Raw genomic sequence first — 26,099 nt, 5'->3', positions numbered from 1 at the left:
TCTGTCTAAAATTTCGGTTACATTTTAAGCTATTATCACAGTGAATGTGCCTAATGCATTCAATTTTACAACAAAACTAATCATTAATTTTATCTTTACTGATGTTAGTGTGTATTATAGCATTCTTCAAAACTGGTATTTGAAATGTCAGGCTACTTTTTGCCATATTTTAGGAGAAGCCATAATATTAGAATAACATCTCTTACACTAATCTAATCCCTTTTCAGTTGTTTCATTCATATTGTGTCCGCTTGCAACAAGGATACGCAAAGAATGAGTAACTGTTTTGTCAGCAGGGACCATAATGATTAAAATACAAACAGTAAATATGACTTCAGGTCTGGAATCGGATTATAGGATTAAAATGAATGAAAAAACTGCTCTGTAGTAGGATTGCAAAGTTCCAATCAATATCATCCTGTAATAATTTTAAAGGGAAAATGTGGGAAGTAAAGAAATAAGGCAAAGAAAGCCCAACTTCAGGTCGTTGGTGATGCTTGAGTTTCTTGATTTTCTTTTGGTTTATCAGTAGGTCCCAGCTGGAAAGCTGCAATGTCACTGAGGTTCCATTCTTTTAATTTATATTACGTCTGTTGTGCTGTGTTATTTTGCACTTGCATCGTAAGGGTTAAAGACAGCTGGCCTTGGGTTAATGCGGTAAAAGGTAAGGAGGGACAGCAGGTATGGAGGCTGCAGAGCGCCTGGCACCCCACCAGCACCCACTTCCAAAGTGGGCAGCAGTGCCTGTGCCTTTCTGCCCTTCTGAGTTTGTAGTGTGGACAGAGGGCATCGCTTAACATTTTGGACCAAAGATGTTGGAGAAATCTGCTCTGGTTCGTCCGAGCCCATCTACAAGGGGGTGGTGTGACTTGTTAGCACGGGAGGCTGATGGCGAGGGTGCTTCGAGTGGTCTTGGGACCACCCCAGTCCTTCACGTGCCGGTGGGCTCTCTCTGCCTGGCCCTGGCCGCCTCGTCACCCAGCACCGCGCCTGTGCTTACTCTGGCTGCCTCGCATCCCTGCGCTTGCGGTTCAGTCCTCGGGAGGTCCCGTCCATCCTCGGGTTTGTGCCGGGGAGGTCTCCTCCGGCTGCGTTCGAGGCCGAAAGCAGTTGTATGCTGCTTCAGCCCTGCCCTCTGTGCAGAGATCTGGAGGATGGTAAAAATGCAAATTAGCGTTGTTTCAAATATTCTTCAGGCCAGCTGTACTAACTTCAGTGTGAAGTCGATTTTCCACCAGAAGGTGTGTCTTCTGGATTGTGGAGAGCACCATGAGAAGTGCCACCTCTTAAAGGCCTGAATTCCTAACATTTTTGTTCTTTACTTATTATCAGTGTGATGAGGCTATGTTTTCATCTCTAGTGATGACGTTAAGATAAATTAAGGTCTGGGGTGCTTAGTCTCATGCATCTGTAGCAGCTTGCCTTTTCAAAAGTAAATGCATTTGTCACTTTCTAAAAGTCAAGCCTGCCTGAGAAGAGCTCTCCAAAATTGGCAGCGCTTAAACCTACAAGTCTTTTTTTTTTTTAATCTCATGCAAAATGTTAGTTACATCTTTTTAGACACCTAGAGGAACTCAGCTACGAATAAGCTAAAAATTTTTTAAAAGGCGTTATTTTTACTGGGGAACCTAACAGGTCGTACCATAAAGGTCTTTGGTCATTTTCCATCTGGGTCCAAGAACTGTTACAGCAGCTTGAGCTATATACATAGACACTGCAGAAATGAACCATCCTGCTATGTAGGTTTAGGTTGTAGCTGCTATTGCTCCCTGAGACGTGACACCTCCTGTCATTAGAGGCCAAGCTGACTAGGTGCAGCATGGCATCCTTACCCTACTTCCAGAGCCGAGCTGCTGCCTCCAGAAACTGCTGCACAGCCCCACGTAGAGTTCCCTGATTACATCCAGAGCTGCTTGGAGAGCTCTGCACTGCTCTCCACTGCGTGTTACTGGCCTGCCCACAAATTCGTAGGAGGTCAGCAGGACAGAGAGAATTCCTCCCCTGACCAGAGCAGCTTCATGTTGTACATTTGATGCCTTTGTTTGGTGCAAGAAGAGGGTTTTGCGTTTATCACTCTTGAGTTGTTCTTGGACGTATCTGGAACATAAAGCAAAAGAAACAGAAGCAAAGTCCATAGAATTGGAGGTGGGTCACGTGAAGTGTCCCACGCCCAATGTCAAGCAAGTGCAGCAAAGATGTAAGAGAGAAAAAACAAAGCTTGGAAGCCTTGTTGGAGAGGAGCAGGGCATAGGATGAAGGTGTAGCGCAAAGTCCTGCAAATATGTACAGGCAATGCCCACCAGCAGCTTGAAATAGGCTTCCAGAGAAGTACTTACTTGAACTTTTACTTGTAGCAAATTGGATGGAGTTTGTGTTTTCTTCCCCATTTTCCTGTCTTAATCCATCTGAAAGAAGATGGCAGTAAGCAGTGACTATCATCACAGTGCATTTCTGATTAACAGCAAGGGCACAAGGGCACTCTCAAAATAGAAGCAAAGTCGGGATTGTTTTAAATCACAGTGTTGCAGAAGTATTAAAGCAGAAGCCATAATTTTAATGTGTTCAGAAATAAAATGCATGCTACTGTAAACAGTTGTGTACATTCATCTAGCTGTTACTGCCTGGCATAACCTTTTGCATTAGGTTTCTGTGATTCATCTTTTCTTTTGTTGCAGAGAGTCGAATGATTCTGGATGCCTTTGCCCAACAATGCAGCCGGGTTCTAAGTCTCTTAAATTGTGGTGGAAAACTACTGGACAACAATCACCCTCAGTCCATGATTTCTTGTATAAAGCAGGAAAACCCAAATTATAGTGAAAGACAAGAGCAATGTCAGCTTGGGAAAATGGTCCATAGTCAGACATCAGACATTTTAGACATAGAGATGCAGTATATGCAAAAGAAACAACAAACCTCAGCCTTTCTGAGAGTTTTTACCGATTCCCTTCAGAACTATTTGCTTTCTGGGAGTTTCCCTTCTCAGAACACCTCATCAGTAAACGATTTTAGCCATTTGGCAGATGTGGATCCACTTTCAACCTCTCCAGTACACACTTTAGGTGGATGGACATCTCCAGCAACATCTGAATCTCACGGTCACCCATCATCTTCTACACTTCCAGAGGAGGAAGAGGAGGAAGAGGAAGAAGGTTACTGCCCTCGGTGTCAAGAGCTAGAGCAGGAGGTAATTTCATTGCAACAAGAAAATGAGGAACTTCGTAGAAAATTGGAGAGCATTCCAGGTAAATAATCCCCTGCCATATAATACTGTCAGTCAGTGATAAAAATAGTTTGGGTGGTAGTTTGTTTTAAGTTCTAGTCATTTTTAAGGTTGTGATCGTAGTAATCAAACACTGGAATTTGTCTCCAGCCAAAATTCCTGTAGCTGTGCTCAGTGGAAAATTGTCTGCTGGTACTCATCCATATGAATCTTGAGTCCTAGACTAGTGAGCTGTGTTCAGGATGGGGTGTGCTTGTAATCCAAAATTGCAAATGTCAGGTGGTTTGTCACAGTAATTTCAAACATAGGCTTTTATACCTAATTATCTATCTTGTTCTTTAAGTGATATTGCAGCTTATAAACCAAATTCCCTTTTGGGACTCCTTTTTTGGTTACTTAAAGAAACTATTCAAAGTTACATCCATACTTTTAACTGAAATAGATTTGTCTTTTATGTTGAACAGTATCTCTTAAATTGCTGTTAGCTCAGTGAGAAGCATAAATAGATCTCCTCCCATTCATCTTCAAATAAAACCTGAAAAAAAAGCTTGACAACAACTTCCTCAGTTCAGCAATACCTAGCAGCCACAGGGAGAGAGAAAGCAGGCAGAAAAATTCCATCTAATAGAAACCCCCTCTGTGAAAAACTTCTTGTGCCCCTTTAAACTTACAACTTCTCACTGTTAAGGTGCGCCAAGATACTTGAAGAGTGGTATTGGATAAGAACAAAGTATCTTGGACCCATATCCTCTAAACTTTAAGCACAGGCAAAAATACAGCTCAAATAATAATAGAAAAGCAAATTGGAATTAGTAAAGTAAATAAGTATACAACATGCTTCTGACATGTATAAACACTAGGGAGCTGCCCCTTTGCTAGCTAAAGTTTGAGGTGCTTAGGCTAGATCCATGCAAAGTAAATTGAACTAATCCTGAAATGGCAGAAAAGCACAGATAATTTAGCATGAGCTGCAAGAGACAAAATACTTCAAAGCTCTGCTGACTATGCAGGAAGGAAGAAGGCAGTAACCAACTACTGCCCCAGTACGTAGGTGCAGTTGCAGTATCTGAGCAAAAAGCAAGCAGCAGTCTCCATAATTCTTCTCCCCAGCTATCAGTGATGTATTATCCATTATTCGTATTACATTGTGTTTTTCTTTTGTGCATTGGTCCCTAGGGGTACCAGCAAATCCTGTAAGCATCATTGTTCAGTGCAGAGAAATCCCAAAATTTGGAATACTTCCCCCACCCCTCCCAAAATCCGGAGTTACCATAACTCGTGCACTCTCACTAGATTCAGTAGTGGTTCATACGTCATGTGGAAGCACTGTGTGACAAAGGGAATCGTGTGGACTTCAACTCCTGCTGAGTCCTAGCTTCAGGTGTATAAGACCGAAAATGATCATCAGAGTCTATAAGCTAACCTACAGCTTTCATTCAATCACCTATATTGAACCCAGTAATCTTTTTGACTTTGACTAAAGCATAACTTACATTTGACTCAAGTAATATCTCAGAAGGTCTCCAGTCCTGAGTTGGCGACTCTGGTGGGCAGTGGCTCTACCTCTTACCCTGACACTTGACTCCCATGGTTAATTACACTGGTGAACATGTGTGCTTTATTCCCTGCCTGACTATCTGAAATCAGCTTCTAGCCATTGACTTTTATGCTTTGCTCCACTAAATGAAGTGCTGTATAGGACTTGGTGCTTTTTCTCGTTGAAGGTACTTACAGATTGAAAGGTGACTTGATTTCCATCTTAGGTAAACTAAGCAAACGGCTGTTTAAAACTCCTCAAATGAGTTGAATTCTTCTTTGCAGTTCTTTTCTCCCCTTCTGCTCATTTCTTTAAAATCTGGGCACTGGAAATAAGTGCAATGTGTTCCTGTCTGCCTGAGCGAAGGTGAATAGGTCTCTTTGTTCCCACCCGCGGTTGCCCTGGTCATTTGGCGATCGGTTGTGCAGCTGAGCTGTTCATTCTGTGCGCATTTCTTCCTAGACATGCATACTTTGTATTTGGCTGTGTTCATTTACTAAGTGATCCGGATTGCTTTGGCTGTCCTGTTTGCCCACTGTTTGCTGGTTCACCAATTTCTGTATCATCCAGAATTTTTTTGATTGTTTTTAAATTAACTTCGTGATCCTGGTTGGAAATGTCAAATGGTATTGAGGCTGCTGTCAGTCCCTGTCGAGCCTTGCTAGAAACACATCTATTGATGATGATTCCCCCAATGACAAATACTTGAGATGTCGGTAGCAGGTTCTTAATCCGTGTATGCTCCAGTCTACTGATGTGTGTTGCTGCTTTTGCAATCAGATCACTCACGGTACTAAGTTAAATGCCCTTCAGGAGTCTAGGTATATTACATCTGTTCAACCCAACTTTTTCAAGCGAACCTATAATCTCATCAAAGAATGACAATCAGGTTAGTCTGACAAGATCCACTTTCCATAAGACTGTTTTGACTGGCATTAATTATATTCATATTCTTTAGCTCTTAGTCAATTGAATTCCGTTGCGATTGCCTGTATTTTGCTAGGATTAATGCCAGGCTAAGCAGCCAGTATTTACCTGGGTCATCACAGTTACCCTTCATCTCCCTTTAAAAGAGAGATAAACATACATAAGCATAGGAATTTTCCACCCCCCAGGAGTAATGAAACACCTTGTTAACAGTGGTTCAGAGGAAGCAGACAAATGTAAAATAAGTGTGCAAGGATGTATGACTTCATCAGCCAACATAAAATCGTCATCAGATGCCTCTGCTGCTGTCTGGGTGATGTATACAGATAGGTCTAAAGTGACCCGGGTGTTTGAGGAAGTGTTAAGAGCTCCAGAAGGTGCCCTCAGATTTTGCTACGTGGTAGGACAGAGGTCTGAGCTCCCCAGGCAGTCCCACAGCCACTACTGAGCAAGGTTAATCAAAAACCAGCTAAAGGCAATGTCTGATTATCTTTGTCTCCAGTGCTGATTTTGCTCCACTGAGCTTCTGCCACCAAAGAAGCTCGCAGAAATTTTTCTGTGACTTGAAATGCCCAACTCTGCATGTAAACGGGTTCAACGCTCGTTCTCTGAGCACGATTTTTTTGCCCATCAAGACGTCGCGTGCCTTGGCAGGGAGCCAGAAAGCCCTCTGCAGAGGGTTTGTGTGTCGTTTGCCACTATCTGTCATCACATCAGAGTCATCTCGGAGCACAAACTTTCTTCCTTGCGCATTCATACGCCTGACGCCGGGCGTCCGACGGGCCAGGCGAGGCGATGAGTGCAGCGGCGGAGCAACTGTGGAGGCAGCTCGATGAGCGCGGAGGCTGCCATACTGTCCCATCAAGCCGCTGACGGAGCAGGTTTTTTGAGGTAGTGGGTTTCCCTCTCCTCCTTGAGGGAGGTGGGCTGGAGCTGTTCGGTGAGGCTGGCAGGGGACCCCGTGGGTCGGTGGGAGGCGTGCACCGAGCCCTCCCCGTGGGTGCTGAGGCTCCCGCTAGCAGCCCTGTCAACAGGAGATAAAGGCACCAACCCCTCCCTTCTGCTCCCTAACCGTCTATGAATCATTTTATTCTTTTCCTGAAATACTTTGCCTTTTTTTTTTTTGACTTTCCATATGCAAAAGCCCTTTTAAAATCCATGAGAGTTTGCAGTCTAAAAATAGTTACCGCCGTACATCTCTGCCTCTAGCTCTGCAAAGCACCATTTGCATGGCTCACAAAGAGACTACCAGGAAGAAGAGTGTTTTCTCAGCAGATGTAAAGGCAACGACTTTTTTTTTTCACGAATATTATACAAAACATATCCTTTTGTAGCTTTTGGACACAGAAAATAAGATTTTTCTGTTTTCAGGACTCTGCCCTGTTGCTGTAGAAGCCCTCCAGTCCTGTAGGATCTTTTTGCCCATAGCCTAGCATCACTCTTTGGCAGATCACCGCTGGAGAAAAGCAATTACATGGGTGAAATATTGCATATGTTTTGGTTGCTGGGACTTTTTTTCTCAGAAAATACCCATTTGATTTGACTGAAACAATACTTAGAATTTGTGTGAAATCTTAATTGTTTCAGCTATGGAATAAATGAAGAAAAATTCCTATTTCAGTGCTTTGGTTTTGAAGCAATGTGACGTCTTGCAATTTGCGCAGTTTTCCCCAGTATTTTTTTTTTAAGGCAAAAACATTAACTGAACATTTTCAGTCTTCAGTTCAACTGAAAAAAAGAGAAACATTTTCATTCAGTGTGTTATTTTGTCTTGTTTTGAAAAATACTTAAAGATTAGATAATTCCTGGAAGGAGTTTGGCAAACTTGTCATTGGCTCTTTAAGGTTTTGAGACTGTCAAGAACAGAGCAAAGTAATCCATCTATATGAGGAGAAAAATGTCTCCTAATCTCTTTCCTCTGTATAAAAATTATTAGGGCTGTGATACATTCCCAATAGTAAAATTAAAGACTTATTTGTGAGACTGCATGTAAGACCTGGATTTAGACCCTCTAATATATAGGGATATTAAGCAGTTCTCCTTCGCTATTGTCAGCAGCATTTTCTCACAGCTTTCAGCCTAAAAGGGAGAAAATATTTCCAGGTGGTTAAAGCAAAGGCCAGGAGTCATGAGTGAGGGTTTGCCTCCGGGTGCTCTGAGCTTTGCTTCATGGTTTTGGGCAAAACAGCCTGAAAGTAGTGAAAAGGTACAAATAAGTAAGGGGAAGCAGTGTGTGATAAATACAGTAATTATTCTTACCTTGTTGGCCCAGCAGCAAAAAATACTCCAGCAACCTGCGGGAGAATGAGGGTGAAAAAAACCCTCAAATGTAGAGAGGTGGTCACCTACAGAGACAACGCTCGTGGTGGCTGGAAGTAGCCAAAGTAAAGCAGGATTTGCAGGTAGAGTTAATATCAATGTAATTGAAAAAGTCAGACAAGTTTTCCAGAAGGTTTTGTGTGCCCAAGGCTTGACTCTTTTTCCTGACTATATCGGATGATCTAATAAAAGATATTACTTTTCCCTACAAATCCTGTCTCCTTTATACTTTCAGAGCATTGCGTTTCCAAAGAGCCTACCACAGCAGCAGCGTAGATAAAGCAGCCATCAAGGGTGATGACGAACACTTTTTCATGTCTTTTTTTTTTTTTTGTCCTTTTTCTTGATGTTCACATTTAACCACTTCTTTGGTTTCCCTTGATGTTCTGGATGTTTTGGTCTGATCTCTGGCCTCGTTCTGCTGTTCAGCTTCAAAGCGTGAAGTTACTTCGGGAAGACAGAGCCTCGAGCGCGGTTGCCCAGTGTTTGGCACGAGAACCCCTTTGGATTTGCAGCATGGCTTTGCTTTTGCAGCTTGGGGGTGCCAGCTTAGTTTGCAAAACCAGCCTGAGTACAAAAACTTACTGAAACATGTAACTGCAGCAGACCAGGGCTTTATTAATCTGTTTCCTCGATGCTTCCAGGTAAAAACGTGAGAATTTGGGGGGTCAGGTTTCTTAGCCTACCTTGGAGAGCAAAAGCTGGTGGAAGTTTTGCAGGGAGCTGCGGTTCAGCCTGGCGAGGCTGAACTCCCCGGTCTCAACTTTGGTTTGCGTTTTGCAAGTCAGTATTTGGCATTTTAGTGACACAAACTGCTGTCTCCCTCACCAAGGGCTCCTTGGTTTCCCTGTTAGTTATCAGCGGTATAAGTGTGTAGAGGGGTTTACAGGGGAGGTCCCTGCCTGAAGACTTCATGGCTGAAAGGGAGGCCAAGAAGAGGTACCTTCTATTAAGTAGAAGGAAAGTGAGGGAGCACAGACAAAAAATAAAAGCCACAGGAGCATGTGGCAGCATCGCTTAAATGAGAGATGCACAGATGCCTTATGTCTTTTCTTCTGTTGTTTTGGCAGAGGTGTACATCCCAGGGGCGTATGGAAGGGGCACATTCTTTCTTCTTTCGGGAAGAAATATTTTTGCAAAAGAAAATGAAAAGGAATACAATGGCTTTTGAGGTGCAGCTTAACAGAAGTAAGACGGTTTTCCACTCCACCTGGAAAACACAACTGAGAGGGATTTTAAAAGTAACGGGATATTTGCTATAATTTTTACTCCCTTTCCTGCTTTTGGCAGGCACATAGGTCAGTTTAGCCAGTCCTTAACACCCTTCTGCGTGTAGTGTCACTTCTGATTTCTGCTGGCTGCTCTCACTACAGATGGGTGCTGGTTTTATTTTACCATCCAGTTACAAACATCCAAATTTGTAGGGTCTTGAGTATCGAGATCAGTTCCTCTTTACTAACCCCCATCTCCCCTTGCCCCTCGCTCTTTTTCCAGCTCATCGCACCCCAACAACTTGTCTTCACAGCCTGCCCACGCAGCTTTCACTGGCTTTCAGCTGACTATTGAAATAAATGAGCGTATGAGCTAAAATAATCCAAGCCATGTTATATTGCACACTTGTCCAAATCTCAGGCAGAGAAAGCATCTCCGTTGATGTTATAAGAAATTCATACTGCCATGTAGTTCGTCAGCAGGTTCCCTATCATTTGTTACATCTTTTTGACAGTCGAGCATCAATTTAGAAATGCCCTGCAATGAACTCGGAGTGAAGCATCGCTCAAGGTCAAGCAAAGGAGGACGCGTTGCAATGCTGAGCCAGTCTTAACTAACAGCTGCCAGTCTGAGCGGGGTGCGTGTAGGTGTACACCCTTCCCAATTCTCCTCCCCACTGGCGAGTCGGAAGTAAATGGTCTTGAGTGCTAAGGGATTTGTCTTCTGTTGTGCAAAACACCGGGAGGAACACTAGCCAGTGTCGGCTACAGAGCACAGAATTTCATTAATGAACAGAATAACCAGATTTCTTACTGTCTGCTTATGGGGCTGAGGCCACTGTGGGGAGACACGTGGCCGAGCTGGGGTTGAGGCATCCCTTCTCGCTAGGGCTGTCTGGTGCAGCAGGAGAGGTTGGAGATATACCTTATTTACCTTGGAGATATGCCTTATTTACAGCAAGCCCAAGTATCTCTTCATAGCGCTGTGCTTTGGCAATATGAACAGCCCTGGAGTGTGTTACACTGCAGGCCACGTTTGGGGGAGGATAAGTGAGAGCCCTCATTTCGACAGATACCAATACAAGTGATTGTGGCCCAATAACATTTATAATAAGCAAAAACCCAGCCCAAACCAATAATAAGAGATGTTCTTGGCATTTGGTAAAAAGTTGGAAAGAACTATTAGAGCCAAAGGTTAAAAAAAAAGAAAAAAAAGAGTGGGTGGTAATTGAGAAACATGAAAAGCATGTTGTTCAATGCCCAAAAGGACTATCTAGGAGGAAAAGTTTCATGCTGGTTACAAAACTAACCAGCTTAGAGGGAAAGCGAAGGAACAGTTCGAAACATAACAAATGGTGTAGAAGGGAGGTTGATGGTGATGAGTAAAAAGCAGAGGTTAGGATCAGTGGAAAATTAATAATTAAGATTAAACCTGGAGCACTCTGTTGAGGAGGCATTCTTTCCCTGACAAATTAAAGGAGAAATATGGCATCCTAATAACAGTATCGGATGATTATTAGATGGAAATGGTAGATTTTGTCAATAATACGGAACTGCTCATTGAGTATTTCTGTTCTGGTACTTGTGAAGAGTAAAATGATGCAGTCGCACCAATATGATGATGATGGTAAGCAGGTAGAAATATTTTCTGTTTCCACCATAACTCTGTGTGTCAGCACACATTCAGCAGCGGCTTCAGGTGGGACTGCAACCTCAGCTGTCTGCCGCAACTCCCTCCCAGCGTCAGGACAACTGAAGAGCTTGTTGGTCAGCGCCAGGTTTGCCAGGCTTCTTGGAAACCATAAAGAGATGCTGATAGCAGCCCAGGTTGTAAGGCAGAGTGGTTCAAGAGCGGAGTCAGGAGTCCCTCTTTCAGAGACCGGCATCGCCAGGAGAGCCGCAGCGCAGGCCACCGGGAGCAGTAACTGCTTGGGCACACCAGCTTTTCATCCACAAGTGCACATCAGCTTATTGCCAAAAGCATTAGGCAGCTGCTACCAAAGCATGATGTTTTCAAATCATGAGATTTGGACAGCTCATTTCAGGAGCTAAAACAAAAATGAAGGTGGACAAAGAGGATGCTGACGATGATTTTCTTTATGTTTTTGAATATTTGGGATGCTCCAGAAGACTGAAAGATGCAAATACTGTATCATTATTTTTTTTAAAAGGACACATGAGATGTCCCGGATCATTGTAGGTTCATTGGCCTGATACTGAGCCCAGACAAACCGATTGCACAGCTGATGGCGGCTTCAATTAATAGAGTACTAAAAGAGAATAATGGAGTTAGTACCAGGCAACATCTTGCCAAATTATGGTTTTGATGAGGTGAAACGTTTGGTTGATGGAGGGTACTGCAGATACTCAGGGTGTTACATAACATTATATTACAAAAAGTGATTTTAAAAATGCAAATATGTTTGTATTCAGGAAACTGCCACGATGCAGTTGAATTTCTGGAGGGATTCTTTGTGAAACTGTTCACAACCCATGTTTTTAATACTTCCATCGATGAAAGAAAGCATACAATCATTGCTCACAGCTTGCAAGCAGCGCAGAGGTAGCAGTGAGTGAGGAAGATGAGAGGTGACAGACTTGGCCAAACACGGTGCAGCATTACCATGTGTTGAGGCACAGAGAACATCGCTCTGCTTGGTTTCAGCCCCTGGGAAATGGACACTGAGAAAGGCTCTTGGAAGATGTGGTGGCTTTCTGGCCAAGTATTGATGCACAGCGTGGCCAAAAGGGTTGGCATGGTCTTTGGATGTACAGACACGTAAGTAGGTGTAGGGACTCTGCTTTTAGCTTGAACCCAGCATCTCGGGAAGGTCAGTGTTGAGCTTAGCAAAGAGAAGACAGAGAAATGACTTCACCACTAACTATAAGTTCCTGACAGGTGACAGGCATTTTCCGTTTCTTTTCCAGAGATTTTGTAAAACCCAGTTGAAGGAAAACAAAATGCAGACTTGAAATAAGGTGTATGTTTCTGAGGGTGAAATAGCACACACTGTAACAACGAGCCAAGGCTAGAAACTGCATCGCTAGGAGATGACGACTTGAGTTGTACTGTGTTTTACCTGCTGATACTGTGTAGTGCAAAGAGGATTTAGTCTGGGGCAGTTGCTGCGCTGTGTGGCGGGTCAGACTGAGAGATCACACCCCAGCTTTTGTCATCGGCACAGTCGGTGGCCACCACGCCATTCAACTATTTATTAGAAATCAGGATACTCCGCAGAGAAAGCTGTGACAAGCCATGCTGAAGCAGCACTTGTTACAGCGTACAGATGCCTAGAATAACAACGAAGCCTTGTAACTGGGATCAATAAACAACGAAGACCTGCCACCTCTTACGTGTGTCCTGCTTAGTCACCGCCTAGCATCTTAGCAGGACCAGCCTTCCCCAGCATGCTCAGTCAGTCCCCTGCACCACCTCCTCCTCACCCTTTAGCTCCCGCAAAGATCTCACTTGTCTTCCACTCGCTGCAGGCCAGGTCGCTTTCCCACTTCCAGTGGCACTGGCGCTTGCAGAAAGTAAAGGCCATGGAAACTTCTTCGTAGTGGGCAGGAAAATTACTGCCTCCCCGCAAGCTTTCTGCTAAATCATAACAAGCAAGTGTTATTTCGACATTAGCATCTTTCCCATTGGTTACTGTAGGCACCGATCGCTGCTGGTGTCGTCAGTGGTAGTGGAAACGTGCATAAGCCTGCAGAGAATCTGCTCTGGCGGTTATGATCTTGTTAACTCTCTAGAGACCACATCAAAGTCAAAGAAATATGAAATAAATAAGCTAGCAGGTTTAAATGATTTTTCATCCTCGTAGTTGGGAGCCGCAGGCTCTTAAAAAGTTACATTTGCAGCAGGATTTGGAGGAAACGATTCCTCTTATCTCTTGGCAAAGAGAATATTTGCAGAACTATGAGGGACACAGAAGCAAAACTGAAGCTTTGACTCTCAGCCTTGTGCGATTCTCTTTGTGGCTTCCTTTAGGCTTCGGTTAATATGGCAGCCCAAGAAGCCTGGCTTTGCAAGTAGCATCTGGTGTTTGAAAGGCTGAGGTTATTTGTACCAGCAGCAAACTGTGATGTACGGTGGCTTTACAAGTCAAAAGTGCTCAGAGTCCTCTGGTCACTGGAATGAGAACAAAATCATACAATTTTGTGCTCGAAACGTTACTGCTTTTGTGAATGTAGAAGTATTTATAAGCTTCAGCCAGCTTTTAGTACCTTCGTATTTCTCACCGGTAATGAGAAAGCATTTTATCAGCAGAATACCATCAAAGTAGAGCTGTGCTTCAGCTGCTGGGGACACAACGGGTTAAATAGTTTCCTCTTGTCTTCTCGCTTGTGCCCCATCCCTTTGGAAGAACATAGCTAAATACATGTCTGGATAGTCTGCGGTGAAATTACTTACTGTGGGTAAAATACCATCCTGCTGTGAGATCAGCTCCCCAAAATTAGAAATTTTTGATGCATTATATTCTGTTCCCTTTCAGGCCCCACGTTGTTCCACATAATTACAGGTAATAGTACCAAGTATGGCTGAGAGCCATCAGGTGATCACCAGGGACTTTTGCTAATAGAGATAACCAGAAAAGCAAGTGCAAATCTCACAGACTGTTTTGAACACAGCTTCAGGGGGACAAAAGAAGTCGAAAGCTTCCAGGTACTGCTGATGCTTTGGCAACTATGTCTTCAGTGAGCTTGCTAAACAAAAAGCGACACGTTTAGAGAGGGCAGGAAAAGGATACTTCACAAGTATCTCCGATTTCCCAGGTATCGCTGAACTCTCCTCCAAGTCCAAGTATCAGGCCCCTTTCAGGCACTAGTACGATCACCCATCATAGCCTCTTCATCCTTACTGTCACCTCGCAGGAGATGCCGGGATCTCACAGGAGATGCTGGTGGCCCGCAGTATTTCCACCTGGGTGGGAGGTTTTGCTGACTTTGTCACAGGGTTTCTGACGCTGCCCAGGGCAGCGAGCCTTTGAGATCCTTGTGCCTCTTTCTTGGACACCTACTTAATCAGAGAGTAAGCTGTGCATGGGCGTTCCTAGTTTAATCTTCATTTTGGATATGCCAGACAGCAAACACATACAGAGTGTAAGAAAAGAGTCTTGAAATACAGTCTTATCCTTCAGCCCATACACATGGAAAATAATAAAAAAAAAAAAAAATCTTTTCTTTTTCCCACATGTGCTTTCCTGTATATAAAAACGGGGGGGGGGAGCCAAACTGGTTTTTTGCCACAACTTCTTACGAATATCCAGTGTACTAAAACGTTACCGGTGGTTATTTTTTGTCCTTTATTCCACATAAGAACTTGTATTGAATTTTTTGATTGCTGCTATACACTAAATACACAGCTTCAATTACAGGAAGGCCACAGAACATGTTGGTGGGACTATTAAGTTTGACTGCCCTTCTGACTTTTTCAGAATTGAAACATTTCTGAAACCACCCGATGATACTTAAAAGTGCTTTGTTTCCTACAAAAAAAAAGCATCCAGGCTCTCTTGCTTATATGGCAGTGTCACTGTGTGGCAGCTACACTACTTAGAGACACTGCCCTGGTCTAGCAATAAGGAGTGAAGTCACTGGAGAAATAAAACATGTACAAGTCACTTGAAATGCTAACTTTTGCCTGAAGCATAACCTCTTAACCTCCTATGGCAAGATGTGATATATCAAATGAAACAGGAGTAAATAAATACACTGATGGGTCGTCTTTACGGAGAAGTTGGCGTGGGGTAAAATGACTTAGGAATTTATTATTCATATCAGGCACTTTGCATGACTTCTGTATGTGGGCTGCTGGATGGAACACCGCTTAGCCCTTAGGAAAGAGTCTGTTTTGTAGAGAGTAAAGGTGGTTTGCACCCTGTCTGCCTAGACAGGGGAACAGTTGCTGCGCAGTGTGAATGCCCAGGAAAGTGCAAAATACCTGTAAATCCTACCTTGAGACATTCTCCGTGATTTCAGTGCTTGCTTTCAGATTGCCAGCTTAAGATAAAGCCCAAAACATCACATTTTTCCAGGTGTAAAGGCTGAATGCCAAGAAATAATTAAAAAAAAAAAAAAAGAAAGAACACAAGTATTTTTTTCTGGATTTTTAGCTGAAGCTAAGATTATCTCTGAATATTTTACAAAAACAACCCATATGAAATGTGAGTGATAAGGTACCTTAAAAATGATGCATATTTAGTCTTGCACAAATCAGTTTTAATGTTGGGTTAATATCTGTTTAATTCTCCTATGGTGTTTCAGGCTCAGGAGAAAAGCACTGTATCTCAAAAATACTCCAGAGTTAATCAGGGATGTGGCAGCATCTGCTTAAGAGAGACCCATAATTGAATCATCCCTAATTAACCTATCACCTCAGCAGAAGGGAATAGGATGTTGGTACCACTACTGAAATGGATGAGAGTGATGGGAATGGAAAGGGGGAGGGGGAGGATGAGGGCAAGAGAAATAAAGCAATTTGCCTAACACCTAGTTTTATAACAAATTTGGGAGGAGGGAGGGAAAAGGAATTAAAGTATATGAATCATTAAATCTGCTCAGTATAGTTAATCAGACTGTAGTTTCAAAAACATTTGAGCATATTTACATGTTAATCAGTGCATGATTTAAGTCCAGGAAGTGTTTTCTCCTTTGTATGGTTTGGGTTGCTTATAGTATTTACAGATTTTTTTTCTTATTATCATTACTGCTGGCCTAATTTGTATTTGTAATAATTATAATTTCAAACTAGGAAAAAAAAAACTTTGAAAATAGTGGGCCGAAAATAAAAGCGATATCAGAGATCTCAACATAGGAAATACAACATCCATCGTATATTTATTGAATGAAATATCTGCACAAATCAAAATGAGTAGTATTTCCTATTTGAAATAAATCTCACAGACGTACAAAACAGATCCTGAGGAACACTGCTTGATTTAATGTTGTTGTTCTATTTTGTGCTAGATAGCTAATATACAGTAATTGCAATTTGTTTTATGCAGTGCCCTGCCAGACTGTTTTAGATTATCTGAAGACTGTGCTTCAGCATCACAACCAGCTTATGGTACCACAGCCAACAGACCATCCGACTGAGGTAGTATACAGTGAAGACAACCTATATCTCTTTATGTTTGACAATTCATTGAAAACATGTAGGCAAATAAATCAGTAGGCGCTGGAAGAATATATTTAGTAGTAAAAGTATGTAAAATCTATTATTAAACTGTCATTCTTAGGTACAGTAATCCCCCAAATGGAGGAGATTCATCACTAGTATAATCTAGGATGACTTTACTGAGCAGCACGTAACTCCCTCCATCGGCACCAGCTGCGCTTGCCTTGCTTTGGGCAATTTTTCTCTCACCTTTCCTCAGAAACCTCATTTTTGTGGGTAGAACTTAGGCTAGGGCTAGCCTGGTGAGAACTGCAGCTGAGCGATTGACAGCGGCCACCCTGGCAGCTGCTGGTGCGCAGGGGCTGCAGCCCGTGCGTGGGGAGTACCAGCATGTCGTGTGTATGGACGCAGGCAGGCATGCCTACACAGGTAGTATAGCTCTAATGCAGCCCTGAGATGGTTAACACTAAAATATACGTTTCCTTCATTTTGCAGACAGACCCAAATATAGACTTCGGCAAGGCTTTGGAGTGCTCTTGCTTTTCAGAAGGCATCCCAAACAAAATGTTGAGTGTTGACAATTTTATACTTGATACAGAGTTTGGGGATTTTTGTAATTATGTTCTGTTTAAAAGCGCTGCAGTGAAAAAGCAGGAAATTTCGTGTCTTCCCCTTCTCTAGAAGATAGATGTATAGATTTAGCTGTCAGCTCTAGTGTAACTCACGTGAATTTTGCTCCAGTGTGTTTCTATCCAGGCTTGTAAAAATGCCTCAAATGAAGTGGTTTTGTTGAGACTGTTCTAGTTTAGACTGTCTGTATTTGAGGCTCTTGCTATGCATGCTTTTGTGTATGTAGTGTATACGTGTCACTACCCATTATTCATGGAAACAAACTGAGGAGAGGGAAGACTTAGGTCAAGTCTGACCTCCCTTTGCACATCAGTGATATGTAGTGCAAACCTCACGTAGTCCAACTTAGTGTAGTTTCAGTGAAGATGCTTTGCAGCCGTTCAGGGTGCGCATCACTGCTCCTCCATTCAGTTTTTTCCTGTGTGAATTGATATATACATATATAAATTTATATTTATATATATCATTAGCTGTTATCACTGAAATATATTCCAAGGATTCATTTTGCTTTTTTTAATGCTCTTTGGCATACCTAAAATTTTCAAGCACTGTAAAAACTGAGGCTGTTCTGTAATGTCCCACATGGAATAACTTGTCGTGATGTGACAGAATTTTTTATTCAATTAAACACATAGATGCTAATCTTTTATTCATAAGCTTAATCATGTACAAATACAAGCATGAACGCATTTGTACTTTGGTTCTTCCTTCAGGGTCTGCTTATTTCATTTCTGGAAGGTTTTCTGTTTGTTTTAGTGTAATGACTGCTGGACACACCAAACTGCATCATATATTTACCGAGAATCTTTTGCCCAGAAGTGCTTTACTTTCAGAGGAAGTAATGAAAGTATATCTGTAGCAGGAACCCAGCAATTGTTTAACAGGGTAGCATAACACTATATCATGCCTTTGGAGAAGAATGAGGAAAAATATCCTAAATTTCAGAGGGAATAGGAGAGAAGTAAAATAAAATTGGGGCTGAGGAAATTACGCAAAATTTATTGCCTTCTCCTCAGTTAATAGTAATGTGAGCTCTCATGAAATTTAGATGTTGGGCCTTTCTGCACCCTATTTCCATCAGTGCAATACATTTAAGCACAGAGGTGGCTTCTAGGATAGCTTGCTGCTTAGCAAAGCCACATAGAAGCATCCGTCCCTAACGCACGTGAGCAAGCCTGGAGCCTTACACTGTGCCACTACAGGCTTGCATTGCATTGCTCCTGCCTACCGGGACTTAAAAGCAAGGCAGTGCCTACAGAGTTAGCTGCAGCTTGTACTTTGCACTGGTATCAGTAAGAAAGGTCCTTGCTTCGTTACAGGTTTTAGGTTTCAGAAATCTAAGGTAAGAAAATAATTCGCTTTATATAAAAGGGATGTGGAGCTAGCTGCTGAAAAAATAAGTACCACCATGGGGATCAGATGGTCCTGTGCATTCCCTCTGTGGTGGAACAAGCCAAGGAGATGCTAGCCTCAGCTCCCCCTGAGATGGAGTGGTCACAGTTGCTTCAGCATAAGACTACAATACCCCCAAAGAGCTTTCCGTGCTGCGCCCCTACTCTTCCTCCTTCCCCAGCCCCTTCACCATGTCGGCAGAGGACGAGGAGCTGGACTGGGTGGAGGGTAATGTTCTTTCCACAGCAGAGCTCCTCACACATATTGCTGGCTTCCCAGGCGCCTGTGTACCTGGCAAAAATTAAAGCAGCTTCTTGTATCGTGACTGGAGGGGGAGGAATTGACCCTGGCCCTTTTGCAGTGGTGGGAGGAGACAAGTGAAGTGCAAAGAGAAAGTCTCAAGTGGTAACAAGAGTTGGACTATAGGTCTTTCTCTTAGGGATTACAAGCTCGGATTTACAAGCTACAGGGGGAATGAAGAGTTGAGATGTTTTGGGGGGAGGGGAGGGGTCCCTCAGACAGACAAACCCCATCTCTTCCTTTATATTTTGGCTTCCTTTGCAGAGTGTTGGATTTGCCTGTAGCTGTCTTTGCCAGCAGTTTGCACCAAAGCAAACAAGTAGCCGAGTGTCACATAAGCTCAGCTCCCAGTGATGCTACCCCCCCCGGAAGGTGGTGGTACCCTAAATCGTACAGAATCTCTCATGACCCCCTCATCATGGTCTTCACTGAATTCAACCTTCCATATATTTATCAAACTTGCAAAAAAATTAAAAGCAAATACCTGAGGAAAAACTTCAAAGATGCTCCCACGCTGTCTCCCAGGATGCTATAATAAATATATGAAAGGAGGCAAGGGTAGTCCTTAAAAATAGATTTTTCAGATATCAAAGATCTGGAAGCGAGGAGGAGAACTTTGCAACAGTTGCCCACAAGTGCAGCATGCGGCTGATTGCCTCTGTTGAGCATCAGACCCATGTTTCTGTAGTTCACTGTGAGCTCCTATCTAAGCTGGAGGCTATACGAAGATTTTACTAATTGGGCCTCCATATTTATGTGTTTTAATAAAGACGTGTAGCTGTAAAAGTGAATGAGTCTCTAGGAGGGTGTGGTTTGCTTTTTTGTGTACTTCAGTTATTTCAGGTATATTAACAGTACCATCTTATGTCAATTGCGTAATCCTGAACTATGGCATTTTATGGGCAACAAGAATTAAATGCGATTTAGGTACAATTGACTAAAGAGGGCTTATAAATGTGTGTGGAGTACAGGAATGCCCATAATTAGTCCCACAGCGTTCATTTAATGTGAGAATATTGAAGCACACAAATTATGAAGGTTAAAAGCAAAATTTCTTTCCAGCTGACATGGTAGCATTTCTGTAAAGCTATAATTTGAGTTAATACAGCATTCATTAATAATAATGAAGCTTTTAGTTTTCATAGTTCCTTTATTTATTTTCTTTACATTTTTCACAGTAACATAACTGCTGTCAAGTTTCGGGTGTGTTCTACAGAAGTAATAAATTTATTATAAAAATAGACCAAAAGAGTCACCTCTGAAGTAAACTGTCAGCTGCGATGAAGTGATCCATTTGATCACACTCTTCAAAGACCCTTTTCATGCATTTTAACAGATTAAGAAGAAAGGTTATACTTAAATAGTATACCCTGTCACTGATGCTTAACTCTTTTTAACCTGCTTGTTAAAGTGGAAATTATCAATAGCCACCTCTCAAAATGTATTCCTTGTACCTCACCAAATTCAAGTTCTAGAAAACGGAAATGTAATTTTAAAAGTACTCATTCTCAGTAAGAGCAATTACGCGTTCACTTCAGGATGTGTTTCGCCATCAGTATCACGGCTAGTTGAAAAGAGTATTTTTTATTGCAGCTGACATCTTTGCTTACTTGCCTTGTGAAATAAGCAACGGAAATATTTCACTTTTTCAGGGGAGCAAGCAGTTGCTGAACAACTACCCTGTCTACATCACTAGTAAACAGTGGGATGAGGCTGTAAATTCTTCCAAGAAAGATGGACGACGGCTCCTTCGCTATCTCATCAGATTTGTTTTCACAACCGATGAGCTTAAGTACTCATGCGGCCTTGGAAAAAGGAAAAGGTCAGTGCAGTCAGGAGAGACAGGTCCTGAAAGACGTCCTCTGGATCCAGTAAAAGTAACATGTCTCAGAGGTACTGCATCTTTTCGCTCAGTGTCCACCATATGTGATCTCATTTCACCACATTGGCTCTGGCTCAGTAGAAGCATTTGGCTGACAGTTGCAGAACTAGAAGGGGTTTCACAGGCAGGTGACAAGCAGCCAGAAACACTCCGCTTTTTTTTTTTTTTATACATACATATATATATGTATGTATGTATTATATATGTGGTTGGGGTTTTTTTGAATGGGAAAAACAGGACTGCTTATTTAAGAGAGGAGACAAATGCAATGGCACATGACACTGATATACTTGAAACAACAAAGAAGGAAAATCAGACAATCCTGATTACACTCTTTTATAATAAAATAAAAGGGCATTCTTTAATACTGATATACAGCAAAATTAACCAAAGGAATATTTATAGCCTAATGTGCAGTAAGCATATGACGCTCAAGGCCACAGTGCATCATTGGAGTTAAAAGCTAAGAGAGTTTCAGAATAGGTTTGAACATTTTGTAGGGCCAAGAACATCTACAGATTAATTACATACAAAATGTATACAAATGCTGTGTCAAGGATTTAACTTCTTCTTCAAAGTACTGATGCAACATTGACTGAAAAAGTTAGGGAACAACTTTCCCCCATGTTTAGCCTGAAAAGGAGGGGGAGTTTTGCAAGCATTTCACAATGTGAGAGAGTGAGGATGTTGGACAATACAGAGAAGGGGTCCAGATTGAGAAGAATTATCTGTTGTGGCAGTTCATACTTTGGTTTCCTAAAATTGTTCAAAAGGCCTGGTACTGGGCTTTATAACGAAAAATACAAAACAGGACATTAAAAACGTGTTTGTAGTATCAGCATCTGCATTTTTATAAATGCATATGCTTATAATTTCTTTAATTAACTCATAGTTAACTTTATAGTATTTTGTGAGCACATACATGAAATTTTGGTTGAACTGACTTCAAGAATGTTTTACTACTCAATGCAGTGTAAGAAGCTATATTTTGGTCAATCAGTGATAAAAGTATCTTTAGTCATCCAACTGGAGTCTAAAGTGGTTATATACATCAGATGGAGCCTTGTCCCATCTAGGGTAGAAGAGTCCAACAAGGCCAAGTAGATAAGACCTGTAGTTGGGGTACATTGATGTAACCAGGTAATGAACTCAAATTTTACATACAGCCAAATTAGGTAAAGAGGCTCTTTTTTTACTACAAAGGAATCTGTTAACCTGTTCTATGATACTCTGTCAGACCTTATACTCTATCAGAGCTTAATAGAAGGGCAAGTCCGTTGCACACCGTGCTGCACAGAGGTCTGGAGCAAGATTCAGGGTCCCAGAAGTTCTCCTGGAAACTGAAGGCTGAATACAAATGCATTAACCATTTACTAAATGACTTTAAATTTCACCTAATAATTTATGCACAAGCAGAGTGTTAATACTCTTTTCTTCCCCTTTCTTCCCCCTGCCTCCCACCAAGACTAACAGTAAATCCACATGTAAATGGACTTTTGCTTATGGCCACTCTCCTTTCTGGGGTCCTGGACATACAGAACATGTGGAGCGTTCCTTGGGAGAAAGAGAAAGAGAAAGGCCGATTTCCTTAATTTGCAGAAGCTTGAAAAGGAAGCCAAAACATTCAGTATCTAAGGACCAATTAAGAAAGCAGAATAGACAGCTCTCCCTTTGGGCTTTCGTGCGTGGGTGGGAACGTGACAACTTTCTCCAGTGCCAAGAGTTGGTCACTGGCTCCTACCCGTTTGCAAGCCAAGGTAACAAGTGTCTGACTAATTCTCAGCACGTCCAATTATGCCTTCCCACCATAGCAGGAAGTACAAACTGCTTCTCTGTCTGCACTCAGAGTAGTTTAAACATCTATAAACATTTTTAATATATTCCTACACCTGACTGATGTCTGGAACCAGCTTTAAAACAGCCTGGCATGCTTAAATTACAGCATTACTCCTTTACGTGGTAACAATTTCTCTGAGAAAAACACCAGTCTGTGGAGCCCCACATGAACATAACTGGGTAGGAATTACTGTTGCCTGTGTGGATTTCCAGGGAAATGAATTTAAAACCGAGATAGCTATCACTTTTGCAGACACACTGCTGGAGGAGCTATGCAAAAATCACGTCCTAATTGTCCAACAGATGAGATACCTTGCAGGCACAGGAACCCAGTAAAAGCACAGCATTTCCTGGTCTTGAGATGTGGTGACAGTAATGAAGTTACCTTACGCCACTTATTGTGCTGTTGGCTTGTCAACAGTAGAAAATAGAATTTAAAAATATCCTAGGACATGCAATACTGCATGAGGGAATAACTAATGTTACAGAATGAATAAGAAGCTCGGTTTCCATATGAGGTACAGTGTATCTAATATATCTAATAAGGTGCCCTCACATTTAAAATCGTTTTTGGATGTTTCAAAGTCCAAATACACCTCTTTGAGCTATGTCTAGCAGTTAAAACTCCAGAATTGGTAAGGCACCTTCTGCAAGTTTAGCATATTGCATGTCAAAGAATCTGAAAAAGAAATTATAAAAAATGCAATCATCACATACAAATAGCTGTACGTGGAAGCAGCAGCTACTTAAATAGCCAAATTACATGCAGTGCAATTCATTTTCTCCTGCATTGAAAACTATTGCAAGACTTCCCAAGTTAGCCCTCTAATCTCATTTAGCTATTTCTAAGGCCAGTTTAGTCTCTGAAAAATAGGTGTCAGATTCAGGAAGATGGAAGGAGCAGGACTTAAAATGAAAGATATTCCAAACAGAAAGGAGCACCAAACGGAGATAATGGTAGTGACATTTTCAAGCAGGTTGTGGGCTACTGCAGCCTGCAGATGTTGAAGCAGCCAGCAGAGGGCGATCATAAAGATCCACGAGAGTAAGCGCCTTAAGGTACAAACACACAACAGGTTTCAAACGAAATACATCCCGGTTCATGTTAACTTTCACATGTATGGCACATGCTGAATCGCGGTCGTCACTTCGAATTAGTTCTTTTTATTTCCACAAGAAGGGATTTTATCTCCAGGTCCCATGCGTCACATAATTAGCTCAGGTATAACAACATACACTGCATGTGGAGAAACACACTGGTACAGAAATAAAACGGGTCCAAGTGGCATTATCATGGCATCCCCCATAAAGCTTTACTTCTGCTTAAGTAGAGCAGTAATGCCCCCTTTCTTATTTCCCATGAGCTTTTGACACCTGGGCGATAATGGATGCTGCAAAGACAAGTTGTTTTTTATCCTTGCATGTTTTCCTGCAGAGTTCATTAGGATGCATTGTACTTCCAACCCAGACTGGTGGATGCCATCCGAAGAGCAAATAAACAAGGTATTCAGCGACGCAGTAGGACATGCTCGCCAAGGGCGTGCGGTGGGGACTTTCCTTCACAATGGGAACTCATATTACGAAGGGACTGACCATCCAGGATCACAGGATGAAGTCTTCAACAGAGGTATGCAAGACGGATCTGGCGATTGATGGCAGTAAGAAGAACCTCATAAAACAGTAGCAACCACTTAATTTAGGAGAGACTGTTTGTTAAACACACTTACCCTGCTGTCATTTAAGAATCCAAAGCATGTTTGAACACATACTGCATACATTTCAGCTTCTCCATCCTACCATGTCCCAGTTAACAGAAAGAAAACCATTTCAAGACCTGCTCTATGGAACTTCTTAGTGCCTATTATTTGCAAATCCTTCATAGCACCCTCAAAGGGAAATTGCAGTTCATTTCATCTAGTTCTAGAGGAAAGGTCGTTTAAAAACTGTAAAAATGTCAAAAGAAACAGCAGCTACTGTCTCGTCTGCCTATTGATAACAAGCCCAGGTCTGGACCCAGAACAGCTGGGTACTATTTGCTTTCCCGGAGTAGGAGATGTAAGAACAAGTCTGCACGCTTATAACAAAAAAAGAAGTGGTCTCTCATTTCCTAGCAGAAAATAACATAATTATCAATGCTACCTTAAAATACCACACAAGATGGAAAATTCAGGGACTTCCTTTAGCCAACTCTGCCAGGAAATTAAGCTTCCCAGGTAAAACAGCAGTGCTCGTCAACAGCAGAATCCTTCAAAGACCCAGAACAATAACAGGCACTTCTAATAGATAAAAATTGCTTTGTATATCAGATAGACACTATATTTATCTAGATTTCTAGGGGATTAGGGTTGATCATGACAGTTTTCATTAAAACAAGATTGCAAAAAACAAATTGCCATTTCAGAAGACAAGTTTTGCTTTGTCTGTTCCAATTCTGCAGCCATATTATGTAGCTTTAGAGGCTTTAAATTGCCTTTTCTTGGTTTTGCTTTCATTTGTGGTTTATATCCGTTCCTTGAAATAGATGAGGCAATGTGCTAGTCTTAACAGTCGGTGTTCAGTGTTGCATTCAGGGAGGGGTCGGGTAAGAAGAGCCTAGTTTAACCTTCTGTTGTAAGTAAACACGGGGTCCAGACTAACTAAGAGCTGCAAGAAAAGAGCTGTGCTAGAGCAGAATTCACAGCGGTGCGCAACACCGGAAGCAAATACCAACTTTAAAAACATAAAAACGTCAGTCCACTGAAAACCTTTAATTTTAAAGGCTTAGGAGTCCGTCGTCCCTCCAAATTGGTGCACTCCAGAAGTACGCAATGCCAAAGAAACGATACCCTTTCCTTTCCGCGTCAGGGTGTTTCCATCTCCTTGCCCTCGTCCAGTCGCTCAGGCCAGTGCTGGCATCCTTCACAGCCTGAACCAGCTCTCCTTGAGGCAACGCTTCCCCGCTGGCAGGTGCGGGGGACTGGTTTTCGGAAAGAAAGTTCGCTTTGCTTTTGACCATCCTTAGTGCTACCTCATCAGCGTTGACTCTCCTGAACGCGCATCTCGTGCTCCCCACCTTGTGCAAGCCACGAGAGAAGCTACTAATTGCTCCTTTTACCCTTCTCCTCTCCTTCCCCACCGTCTCCCCGCGCGCCGGGGAGGGCAGGAGGCACCAGCCCCTTCCTCAGAGATCAGGAAGGGCCCTCCGGGGCGCAGCGCTCCTCTAGCTCCGGCCGGCCGGCGGACGAAGGACCGAGGCGGTCTCTTGAGGTCAGCTCCCCCATGATAGTTCCTTCCCGCCTCCTCTCCGCCCGCGGTGGTGACGGGTCCCTCAGGGCCGGCCCGCGGGGCGCCTCGGGACGCGCTTTCGGCCCTTCAACGTCCAGTACCTCTCAGTTCGTTTCATTCTGGGTGATTTTTAGGAGGGGTTGAAAGGCACTCGCTTGCCCCAGAGTAACATTTATTTTCTGAAAGCGAACGAGCAGTTCAGTCACACTGGACCTCACCAGGCCGGGGGGGTTGGGACAGCATCCCTCACCGCAGGCAGGAGGTGACTTTCTCTGAGCAATCGGCGGTGCGCGGTGCCTCGGGAAGAGGAGCTCGGTGTATAGAAATGTCAAGGTACAGATATCCTATAGTAGCTTTTCAGTGTTGAACTTACACTTTTTTTTAAAAAGAACTGTAATAGAAGATGTTACATTGCTCAGATGGTGTAAGTCTTGCTGGTCTCTATGTTTAATGTGGTGACA

At 42.6% G+C, this 26,099-nt stretch overlaps 1 protein-coding gene across 1 annotated transcript; it reads left to right on the top strand.

Annotated features, from left to right (window-relative positions):
* The first annotated feature begins 812 nt into the window (after positions 1–812).
* BEND4 (BEN domain containing 4) lies at positions 813–24,524 on the top strand. The gene is made up of 5 exons (XM_010574549.1): positions 813–1,062; positions 2,676–3,242; positions 16,222–16,313; positions 20,309–20,549; positions 23,810–24,524. The coding sequence occupies exons 1-5, from the start codon at positions 813–815 to the stop codon at positions 24,025–24,027; spliced, it is 1,368 nt and encodes a 455-aa protein (XP_010572851.1). The 3' UTR covers positions 24,028–24,524.
* Positions 24,525–26,099: the final 1,575 nt, after the last annotated feature.

This window comes from Haliaeetus leucocephalus, unplaced genomic scaffold (genome assembly GCF_000737465.1).
Source record: "Haliaeetus leucocephalus isolate CR32 unplaced genomic scaffold, Haliaeetus_leucocephalus-4.0 Scaffold439, whole genome shotgun sequence".
Taxonomy (NCBI): Eukaryota; Metazoa; Chordata; class Aves; order Accipitriformes; family Accipitridae; genus Haliaeetus; species Haliaeetus leucocephalus.
This window is presented reverse-complemented; position numbering and strand designations above follow the sequence as displayed.